The sequence below is a fragment of the Salvelinus alpinus genome, chromosome 28 (genome assembly GCF_045679555.1).
Source record: "Salvelinus alpinus chromosome 28, SLU_Salpinus.1, whole genome shotgun sequence".
Lineage (NCBI taxonomy): Eukaryota > Metazoa > Chordata > Actinopteri > Salmoniformes > Salmonidae > Salvelinus > Salvelinus alpinus.
This window is the reverse complement of record NC_092113.1, coordinates 17,351,633-17,363,915: the sequence shown is the minus strand read 5'-3', so window position 1 is coordinate 17,363,915 and position 12,283 is coordinate 17,351,633. Positions and strand designations below refer to the sequence as shown.

At 43.9% G+C, this 12,283-nt stretch overlaps 1 protein-coding gene across 5 annotated transcripts in view; it reads right to left on the bottom strand.

Moving 5' to 3' along the window:
* Positions 1–12,283, bottom strand: part of LOC139557318 (band 4.1-like protein 1) — a 107,525-nt gene that overhangs the window by 31,052 nt on the left and 64,190 nt on the right. For all 5 annotated transcript variants that reach the window (XM_071371966.1, XM_071371963.1, XM_071371964.1 and 2 more), the window contains exons 7-10: positions 8,408–8,626; positions 6,110–6,197; positions 5,196–5,348; positions 3,878–3,975 (exon numbers count right to left, since the gene is read on the bottom strand). In XM_071371966.1, the coding sequence (XP_071228067.1) occupies positions 3,878–3,975; positions 5,196–5,348; positions 6,110–6,197; positions 8,408–8,626 (558 nt within the window). The remainder of the gene's footprint in view (positions 1–3,877; positions 3,976–5,195; positions 5,349–6,109; positions 6,198–8,407; positions 8,627–12,283) is intronic.

Below are 12,283 nucleotides of genomic sequence, written 5' to 3'. Positions count from 1 at the left end.
ATCACCCTCGGTCTGGGGCTCCATGCAAGATCTCACCTCGTGGGGCATCAATGATCACGAGGAAGGTGAGGGATCAGCCCAGAACTACACGGCAGGACCTGGTCAATGACCTGAAGAGAGCTGGGACCACAGTCTCAAAGAAAACCATTAGTAACACACTACGCCGTCATGGATTAAAATCCTGCAGCGCACGCAAGGTCCCCCTGCTCAAGCCAGCGCATGTCCAGGCCCGTCTGAAGTTTGCCAATGACCATCTGGATGATCCAGAGGAGGAATGGGAGAAGGTCATGTGGTCTGATGAGACAAAAATAGAGCTTTTTGGTCTAAACTCCACTCGCCGTGTTTGGAGGAAGAAGAAGGATGAGTACAACCCCAAGAACACCATCTCAACCGTGAAGCATGGAGGCTGTTGATTGTGGCCTCTGGAATGTTGTCCCACTCCTCATCAATGGTTGTGTGAAGTTGCTGGATATTGGCGGGAACTGGAACACACTGTCGTACACATTGATCCAAACATGCTCAATGGGTGACATGTTTGGTGAGAATGTAGACCAAGGGCCTTAGAATCTCGTCATGGTATCCCTGTGCATTCGAATTGCCATCGATAAAATGCAAATGTGTTCGAAGTCTGTATCTTATGCCTGCCCATACCATAATCCCACCGCCACCATGGGGCACTCTGTTCACAACATTGACATCAGCAAACCGCTACCATCTGCCCAGTACAGTTGAAACCGGGAGTCATCAGTGAAGAGCACACTTCTCCAGCATGCCAGTGGCCATCGAAGGTCAGCATTTGCCCACTGAAGTTGGTTACGACGCCGAACTGCAGTCAGGTCAAGACCCTGGTGAGGACGACGAGCACACAGATGAGCTTCCCTGAGACGGTTTCTGACAGTCTGTGCAAACCCCCAGTTTCATCAGCTGTCCGGGTGGCTGGTCTCAGACGATTCTGCTGGCGTGGGGAAACGTGGTCTGCGGTTGTGAGGCTGGTTGGATATACTGCCAAATTCTCTAAAACGATGTTGGTGGCGGCTTATGGTAGAGAAATGAATATTAAATTCTCTGGCAACAGCTCTGGTGGACATACCTGCAGTCAGCATGCCGATTGCACGCTCCCTCAACTTGAGACATCTGTGGCATTGTGTTGTGTGACAAACTACATATTTTAGAGGGGCCTTTCATTGTCCCAAGCAGAAGGTGCACCTGTGTAATGACCATGCTGTTTAATCAGCATCTTGATATGCCACATCTGTCAGGTGGATGGATTATCTTGCAAAAAATAGAAATCTTCACTAACAGGGATGTAAACTAATTTGTGCACAAAATTGTAGAGAAATATAATTTTTGGGCACATGGAACATTTCTGAGATATTTTATTTCAGCTCATGAAACATATACATTGCCTTCAGAAAGTATTCACACCCTTTGACTTTTTCCACAGTTGTGTTACAGCCTGAACTTAGAATGGATTAAATTGAGATTGTTTGTCACTGGGCTACATACAATACCCCATAATGTCAAAGTGGAATTATGTTTTGCGAAATGTTTACAGATTTATAAAAAATGAAAAGCTGAAATGTTTTGAGTCAATAAGTATTCAACCTCTTTGTTATGGCAAGCCTAAATAAGTTCAGGAGTAAAAATGTGCTTAAAAAGTCACATAATAAGTTGCTTGGACTCAATAATAGTGTTTAACATGATGACTACCTCATCTCTGTAGCCCTCCGTACAGGATGCTCTCGATTGTGCATCTGTAAAAGTCTGTCAGGGTTTTGGGTGACAAGCCAAATTTCTTCAGCCTCCTGAGGTTGAAGAGGCGCTGTTGCGTCTTCTTCACCACACTGTCTGTGTGGGTGGACCATTTCAGTTTGTCTGTGATGTGTACGCAAAGGAACTTAAAACTTTCCACCTTCTCCACTGCTGTCCCTTCAATGTGGATAAGGGGGTGCTCCCTCTGCTGTTTCCTGAAGTCCACGATCATCTCCTTTGTTTTGTTGACGTTGAGTGAGAGATTGTTTTCCTGACACCACACGCCTAGTGCCCTCACCTCCTCCCTGTAGGCTGTCTCGTCGTTGTTGGTAATCAAACCCACTACTGTTGCGTCGTCTGCAAACTTGATGATTGAGTTGGAGGCGTGCATAGCCCCGCAGTCGTGGGTGTAGAGGGAGTACAGGAGGGGGCTGAGCATGCACCCTTTTGGGGCCCCAGTGTTGAGGGTCAGCGAAATGGAGATGTTGTTTCCTACCTTCACCACCTGGGGGCGGCCCGTCAGAAAGTCCAGGAGCCAATTGCACAGGGCGGGGTTGAGACCCAGGGCCTCCAGCTTGGTGATGAGCTGGGAGGGTACTATGGTGTTGAATGCTGAGCTGTAGTCAATGAACAGCATTCTTACATAGGTATTCCTCTTGTCCAGATGGGATAGAGCAGTGTGCTGAAGTGGGTCTAGGGTGGCCGGTAAGATGGAGGTGATATCCTCGTCTAGTCTGTCAAAGCACTTCATGATGACAGAAGTGAGTGCTACAGGGCGGTAGTCATTTAGTTCAGTTATCTTTGCCTTCTTGGGTACAGGAACAATGGTGGCCATCTTGAAGCATGTGGGGACAGCCTGGGATAGGGAGCGATTGAATATGTCCGTAAACACACCAGCCAGCTGCTCTGCGCATGCTCTGAGGACGCGGCTAGGGATGCCGTCTGGGCCAGCAGCCTTGCGAGGGTAAACCCGTTTAATGTTTTACACACGTCGGCCACGGAGAAGGAGAGGGACGGTGGCGCAAATGCCGTCATCCATCCACGGTTTCTGGTTAGGGTAGCTTTTAATAGTCGCAGTGGGTACAACATCTCCAATGCACTTTCTTATAAACTCACTCACTGAGTCAGTGTATAGATCAATGTTGTTCTCTGAGGCTGACCGGAACATATACCAGTCCGCGTAATCAAAACAATCTTGAAGAGTGTAAATGTAGGACTCTAGAGAGTTAATGGATTTTAACACTTGAATTGTGGTGTTTTAGTGGTTTTCCGTTTGTACATATAGCCTACATTTACATATCTAATAAAAATGAGGTTGTGTTCTATGAAATACATTTTATTTCGTATTTTAATGTTACCTAAGACCTTCATAAAAATAAATGATTATTTTTGCAATAGCATATATGAAATGTATTTACTGTTAGAATGTTGACGTCAAGCTAACGCGTCATTGGCTTAGATGCGGGAGTATCGAGGCCCGGCATTTCTAGTGTGAACGAGAGTGTCATTCTATCTGGAGCATAAATTTGACAGAGGTAAAAGTGGCTGGTAATTCAGAAATTACACTTAACGTTGCAGTCTTTTTCTTTGCCGTTTCTTAAAGTTCAACCAAACTGTGCAAGGAAGGCCCAAAAAATTGTCAAAGACTCCTGTCACCCAAGTCATAGACTGTTCTCTCTGCTACCGCACGGCAAGCGGTACCGGAGCGCCAAGTCTAGGTCCAAAGGGCTCCTTTACAGCTTCTACCCCCAAGCCATAAGACTGCTGAACAATTAATAAATAACCTTGATTAACCTGTACACCCGCACATAGACCCTGTATATAGCCTCGTTATTGCTATTTATTGTGTACTTTTTATTACATTTTTTACTTAAGTTTATTTAATAAATATTTTCTTAACTCCATTTCTTTAACTGTATTGTTGGTTAAGGGTTTGTAAGTAAGCATTTCACAGTAAGGTCTACTACACCTGCTGTATTTGGCGCATGTGACAAATACAATTTGATTGATTTGACTGTTGCTGTGCAATGTAGCATGAGCTGTGTGATGCTTAGTGTCTTAAGCTGAGTGTGTTTGTGTGGGTGCGGGTACGTGCATTTGTCACCAGTGAGGGGCAGTTGCCTACCTGAAGAAGGTGTGGTGTTCAATGCAGACCTTCCACAGGCGTTTGGAAGCCCGGTGGTTGGGCAGCTTGAAGCCGATGGTGCTCTCAAACTGTTCATACTGAGGATGGAGGGGAGGAGTGAGAGATGGGGGAGGAGTGGGGGATAAAAGGAGGAGTGAACCGAGGGAGTGAAGGAGCGTGTGTGTGTGTGTGTGTGTGTGTGTGTGTGTGTGTGTGTGTGTGTGTGTGTGTGTGTGTGTGTGTGTGTGTGGAACCATCTCACGACCCTTGATAAAAAAAACAAGGAAATTGCACCCTGTATTTTGTACTCTATTCTCTCAACAGTAAGAGTGTGTCATTCAAACACTACACAGCAGTACTGAAAACTGGGCCCATACAGTAATTACACCGTGGGTTTTAGTGCTTTTGAAGTAGATAGTTGGGAGAAAAGATCTTACACAATCCCTGAATGAAGATATCAGTGTCAGATTAGGGTCTCTATTCAATCCGTATTGCGGAAGTTACAGCGTTACAGCGTCATTTAAATTTAAGGGCAATGTTCCCTTGTTAACAGAGAATACACAGTAAACGCTGCATATGTTGGCTCAATCGGAATGTACCTTTACATTTCAAAAAATACAATACAGATTGAATAGAGTCCTAACATTCTGTGGATACATAGGCACGCAGAAAGCAGAACAGAGAGGGAAACCATCGGTAGATAATCACTTTAGGAGGAGAAAACCAGAGCAAGCAAAATGAGACACTAACACCTCTAGTGAGCAAAATCCCTGATGAAAGCATATCCTTACACGCAGCCCACCATGCTTTGAAGTTCCAGTGCTCGGCAACAGAAGAAGAAGACCGTTCCCACTTCCAAGACCACAAAACATCCCACATCTTCCTAATCTTGATTTAAGAATAGTAACTCGACCGCTATAAATAGCCCACATTGAAACAAATCATGCCCAATTATTCCATGGCTCACTGAGTCCCCAGATAAGATTAAAAAGTGACACTTCAATAGAATCTGTTAAATAACATCTACTGTAGCATTAAGCTAGCATAGGACAACTGGCACATCAGGTCACAGCAGCCATGCTCGAAATCCTAACTATTGTCAAAAGCATGAAACAACTGTAAAGATTGATATAATGGTTGACCTTTTTTACCATGTGATGATTTGTGGCACTTAACTGAGTTGTCACAGTTATACAGTTGGCTGCAATGAACTGTTTTGACTGTTTTGCAGAGTTAGTGTAGACTTTGAGTGAAGTGAAGTCATGTCAAACAAGATGCATAATGTAGGCTACAAGATAACATAATATGGTCTGTCTACCTCCCCGGGGCGTATTTTGATGTAGAAGTTGCTCCTCTTGTAGGAGATTTTGAGTATCTTCGGCCAGGCGAAGCGGTTGATCCTCAGACGGTCACGGTAGATGAGTAGTCCGTTGGCGCTGACGCCAAGCATGATGTCAATGCCCTCCGAATCCTGTCAGAGACAAAGGGTGCAACGGGAGGGAGAAAAGGTTGGGGATGGCGAAGAAGGGTGTGTGTCACTCTATCATACGGATCCAATCCAGATAGATAAGATGAAGTAACATGAGCGCTAGATTGGAACAGGCTATCACGTTGACATCTTGTGACAATTCTTTTAAAATGTTTTCCTGCTGATTAGTCTAAACCATATTTGCAGCCTTACATTCTTAGTTACATTGTTGTCTATAATTGTCACGCTCGTCGTCCTCCTCATCTGAGGAGGAGTAGTTGGAAGGATCGGAGGACCAATATGCAGCGTGGTAAGTGTTCATCTTGATATTTATTTAAAAAGAGAACACTGAACGAACTAATACAAAAATAACAAACAACGAACGTGACGCTATAGAATAATAGTGCTGACACAAAACACTACACATAGACAATCACCCACAACCCACAATGACAAAACAGGCTACCTAAATATGGTTCCCAATCAGAGACAACGACTAACACCTGCCTCTGATTGAGAACCATATCAGGCCAAACACAGAAACAGACAAACTAGACATACAACATAGAATGCCCACTCAGATCACACCCTGACCAAACAAAACATAGAAACATACAAAGCAAACTATGGTCAGGGCGTGACAATAATGTAGCAGTACACACACACACACACACACACACACACACACACACACACACACACACACACACACACACACACAACACCACCAACAAACACAATTTGTAAATCTTTCCATACTGTACCTTGGCGTGATGCAGGTCTACACCATACATGGAAAGCTTCTTGGCATTTTCTAGAAAGTTCACCTCTGCCTCCGCTGGACTCATTCCCCTAAGGGAGAACACAGAGGCTGTCATTGGACTATTACGACACCACAACTTACAGCACTTTGAATAAAGAGAACAATCGGTCTGTTTGGGTTATGGTACGCAGGTTTGTCATTGGAATTAGTGGTTGATATATGGTTGTGGCACAACAATGTTGAGGTCTCCTCAGGCTCTGATTAATGTTACACTTCTGCATGTTTGCATGAGTCAATTGTGTGTAACTAATTTAATTGTCTATCTACTATCCATATACGTTCATGTATTGAGAATTCAACACAATTGGTAACGACCTAGTACCAAATGGTACATATCAGGGGTGGACTGGCCATAGGGCGGTTTGGGCAAATGCCAGATGGGCTTGTCCATTTTTAGCCCAGTGGGCCTGTGGAAATTGTGGGTTTTGCTCAAAACGATAATTATTTAGCTAATTCCAGTCCCAGTCCGTCCCTGGTACAGTGGGGAGAACAAGTATTTGATACACTGCCGATTTTGAAGGTTTTCCTACTTACAAAGCATGTAGAGGTCTGTAATTTTTATCATAGGTACACTTCAACTGTGAGAGACGGAATCTAAAACAAAAATCCAGAAAATCACATTGTATGATTTTTAAGTAATTAATTTGCATTTTATTGCGTGACATAAGTATTTGATACATCAGAAAAGCAGAACTTAATATTTGGTACAGAAACCTTTGTTTGCAATTACAAAGATCATACGTTTCCTGTAGTTATTGACCAGGTTTGCATACACTGCAGCAGGGATTTTGGCCCACTCCTCCATACATACCTTCTCCAGATCCTTCAGGTTTCGGGGCTGTCGCTGGGCAATACGGACGTTCAGCTCCCTCCAAAGATTTTCTATTGGGTTCAGGTCTGGAGACTGGCTAGGCCACTCCAGGACCTTGAGATGCTTCTTACGGAGCCACTCCTTAGTTTCCCTGGCTGTGTGTTTCGGGTCGTTGTCATGCTGGAAGATCCAGCCACGACCCATCTTCAATGCTCTTACTGAGGGAAGGAGGTTTTTGGCCAAGATCTCGCGATACATGGCCCCATCCATCCTCCCCTCAATACGGTGCAGTCGTCCTGTCCCCTTTGCAGAAAAGCATCCCCAAAGAATTATGTTTCCACCTCCATGCTTCACGGTTGGGAGGGTGTTCTTGGGGTTGTACTCAACCTTCTTCTTCCTCCAAACACGGCGAGTGGAGTTTAGACCAAAAAGCTCTATTTTTGTCTCATCAGACCACATGACCTTCTCCCATTCCTCCTCTGGATCATCCAGATGGTCATTGGCAAACTTCAGACGGGCCTGGACATGCGCTGGCTTGAGCAGGGGGACCTTGCGTGCGCTGCAGGATTTCAATCCATGACAGCGTAGTGTGTTACTAATGGTTTTCTTTGAGACTGTGGTCCCAGCTCTCTTCATGTCATTGACCAGGTCCTGCCGTGTAGTTCTGGGCTGATCCCTCACCTTCCTTATGATCATTGATGCCCCACGAGGTGAGATCTTGCATGGAGCCCCAGACCGAGGGTGATTGACCGTCATCTTGAACATCTTCCATTTTCTAATAATTGCGCCAACAGTTGTTGCCTTCTCACCAAGCTGCTTGCCTATTGTCCTGTAGCCCATCCCAGCCTTGTGCAGGTCTACAATTTTATCCCTGATGTCCTTACACAGCTCTCTGGTCTTGGCCATTGTGGAGAGATTGGAGTCTGTTTGATTGAGTGTGTGTACAGGTGTCTTTTATACAGGTAACAAGTTCAAACAGGTGCAGTTAATACAGGTAATGAGTGGAGAACAGGAGGGCTTCTAAAAGAAAAACTAACAGGTCTGTGAGAGCCGGAATTCTTACTGGTTGGTAGGTGATCAAATACTTATGTCACGCAATAAAATGCAAATTAATTACTTAAAAATCATACAATGTGATTTTCTGGATTTTTGTTTTAGATTCCGTCTCTCACAGTTGAAGTGTACCTATGATAAAAATTACAGACCTCTACATGCTTTGTAAGTAGGAAAACCTTCAAAATCGGCAGTGTATCAAATACTTGTTCTCCCCACTGTACATACTGATGCTTGTGTCAATGAAACCAAAGTGTCTACTATGCAATTGTTAGGTAATTACCATATTAATTGTATTTGAATCTATGCCGACAGGGTAGACCTGTGCTTTTTAGTTACAATGATGAGCTGGCACGTGGCCGGTCAGGCCCTGACCTGTAGTTGTGGTGAAGCTCCATCACCCTCTCCTCTAGCTCCCTCGTCTGGTTGGGGGCGAAACGGAAGTCACTGATGTAGTCGGGCCCATGTTCCTCTGGCTCATAGTCGCCCAGCTCCGCCTGCACCGTGTAAGAACCTAGCAGGGCGTAGGTCCCGAAGGAGCAGGGCAGACGCCAGGACAGCATGTCGTCCCTCAGCTGCAGACACAGGTAGTACCTGCATGCATCGATGAGTCATGTTCATTAGGCACCAAACGAAGGACAATGTATTCAAACAGGGAGAGGTCTACCTGGTCCAATAATAAATGCATTCTGTTTAATGTTGCATAAACAAAAAATATATATTCTGTTGCATGCCCTAATGAACATGATCATGGATAAACAAGAGGCAAACAGCATAGAGGGAATGCAGGATTAATAAGGCAACTTCCCACAGCTCGTTAGTCCCTCCCACATGAAACAATGCCCCTGTTTACTATAGAATAGTATAGTACTTACTATAGAATTCTGTAGTAAACTGTAGTATACCGTAGAATACTATACTCCATGCTGTAGTATCCTTTGATCATGTGTAGTACTTAATATAGAATTTTGTAGTATACTGTAGAATACTATACTACACACTGTAGTATCCCTCGATCGTGTAGTGCTTAGTATAATCGTGTAGTATACTGTAGAATACTATACTCCACACTAGGGAAGTAACGATTCACCGATACGCATCGGTCCCTGATTCAAATGTTTAAGACACAAGTGCATCAGTCCACAGACCCCAAACCGATCCAAATGTAGCATGCATCGGTCAGAAAATATATAAAATGATACAAATCACTGGTTCACTAAATGTATTAGCTTATATTACATTCTTTCTACCTTCTGAAAATATATCTCATCTTTTGTGACAACTGATGCTTCCTCTCCTTCAGTGTCAAACTGCATGTAACTGTGTTGACCGATATTGATCTACAAGTTATTTTGCATGGCGAACAACCGTAGGCGATATCAGTAGCCTAGTCAAACTGTGCTGTCACTGTGCGCTCCCTCTCCGGCCTCTAGGTCACCAGGCTGCTCGTTAGGGCGCACACCTGTCACCAGCGGAGTGCCAAGATGGCGGCTTGAACAGACGCTTTTTTACCGAGCTCCGTACCAAACTTCAGAAAGATTGTGAAAAAAACAAGTTTACAGTCATTACTATTTTTTATTTGTTCAAGATATAAGACCATTCCTGTGACTGGAATAATAATTGGATAATTTATTTCAGCATGTCCATGCAAAGTCGTGACAAAAAAAGAGTTCTTAGCCATTCTATTGCTAATCAACAAGAGAGAAACGTGCTTATAGACAACTGCCATAACTACGCTTGCCCTATGGATAATACCATGCTTTCGAAGGCTGTTGAAGATGACGAATTCCCCTCTTTACCGGTTACTCCGTGCAAACCTCCACCCTCCAAAAAACCCAACATGAACTCTGACATCGTGGCTACTCTCTCCTTACTCATCAACTCCAGGTCTGACGCCATTGAGAAAATGGTAGGCGCGAACACCATAGTTATCGAAGGCTTGAAAAAGACTGGAGTTTGCATGTGGTGAAATCAAGGATGTGAAAACGAGAGTGGCAAAAGTTGAAAAAAGTGTGGAAAAGAATAACAATGTCTACCATAGACGTTTCACTGATCTGGAACAATACACAAGAAGAACCTGAGACTGTACGGCTTGCCACACGTGGAGAATGAAGGTGTGCGAGGAGAGGCCATCCGCATCTGCCAAGAAGTTATGCCTGCAGAGAAGAACAAAGTTGGTGATACCATCGACGTTGTGCATCGCCTCGGCAAGAAGCAACAGCAAAACGATTCAAGACCAAGGGGTATCATCATCCTCTTCACTGCCAGATTCTACAGGGATGCTGTCTGGAAAGCTGCTAGGAAGAACGCCTTCCTTCAGAGCCATGGTATGCGTTTCGCCGAGCATCTCAGCCCGGAGGACATAGAAAGAAGGAACAAGTTGTGGCCAACGATCAAGATAGCACGAAATGAGGGAAAGGCTGCTTACTTCGTCGGAGGACGAGGCTTCATCAACGGTTCAGAAATCCACATTCCTCCCTAAAATCTCACCAGAAGGAACAGATTGATGGTTTCAGCCACGGTATTCTCATTTTCCTTATATTGTTTACCTAACAAGCATCAAGTGACTATTTTTCGGAATACTCAGGTACTTCAATTTATTAGTTTGTTTTTGTATGACCAGAAGACCTATTTTGTTTACAAACTTACGAAGAAGACTGAAAGTTGTATTTTTTTATGTATACAGTAACTAAGATACTGTTTCAAAGGGCATACAGGTCTGCTCTGACTTTACACGGTTATTGTTCTATTTAGTTATTAATACTTACTTCCAAAAAAAGGTCTTAGGAACGTGTATATGTAAAACATTTTTAATTTAAAAAAATTATGATCAGTTTTCATATGCATTTAAAATAGTAGGTACCCTTTTATTTAAATTATTATTTTGTATTTTATTTCTCAGAATAGTTCCTGATCACACTAAAGAGGGTTTTTAGTCTCTCTTACCACAAGAACCCTTGGTTTGGTCTTGAACATAATTCTCAGTTGAGTTGAATTTCAAAGCCGGATAACGTCTAGCTCAAAGTTTATGGAATAAGCTATTTTCACTTTAAATTGACTTAAATGGTGCAGATCTCAGTTCCTTATCGTTTATGTTCACTGCTCCTACGTCTTTGACTCATCCTACAACAGTTTATACATTTATATAATCTTTCTTGTTTTGTCTTTGTCTATAGTTTCTCTTAATGCTAGGGGGTTACGAAACAATGTGAAGCGCAAGGCCTTATTTTTATTTGCTAAACAATTTCGAACAGATTTTTGCTTTTTTCAAGAGTCTCACTCAATTTCGGCTGATGCCAACTTCTGGAGGTCACATTGGGGCAACGATATTTGGCTTTCCCATGGATCTGAATGCTCCACTGGTGTCACTACAATGAAAAATACCTTTGGTGGTAATATTCTACACTCGGAATGTGACTGACCCCTTTGGTCACTTTATTTGTCTTGTGATCAGTTACAATGACATTATGCTCATTACTGTAAACTTCTACGGGTACAACACCAAACATGAGAATGATTAGTTGCTTCAATCTATAGAGAAACATATACTTCATTGGTTATCGAAATTTCCCAATTCGTTATTATTGATAGGAGGGGACTTTAACATTACTATAGATAATTCAACTGATAGATGGCCCCCAGGTAGGCCAACCAATCAGAATTTGGGTTTAATACTTTTTTTTTTTTTTTTTTTTTTTTTTTTTTTAATTTTATCCCCTTTTCTCCCCAATTTTTCGTGGTATCCAATCGCTAGTAATTACTATCTTGTCTCATCGCTACAACTCCCGTACGGGCTCGGGAGAGACGAAGGTCGAAAGTCATGCGTCCTCCGAAGCACAACCCAACCAAGCCGCACTGCTTCTTAACACAGCGCGCCTCCAACCCGGAAGCCAGCCGCACCAATGTGTCGGAGGAAACACCGTGCACCCGCCCCCCTCAGTTAGCGCGCACTGCGCCCGGCCCGCCACAGGAGTCGCTGGAGCGCGATGAGACAAGGATATCCCTACCGGCCAAACCCTCCCTAACCCGGACGACGCTAAGCCAATTGTGCGTCGCCCCACGGACCTCCCGGTCGCGGCCGGCTGCGACAGAGCCTGGGCGCGAACCCAGACTCTGGTGGCGCAGCATAGCACTGCGATGCAGTGCTCTAGACCACTGCGCCACCCGGGAGGCCCGGTTTAATACTTTTTATGGAAAAGTTTGATCTTACTGACATATGGAGAGAGGTTTCCGGCCGACAGATCATTCACT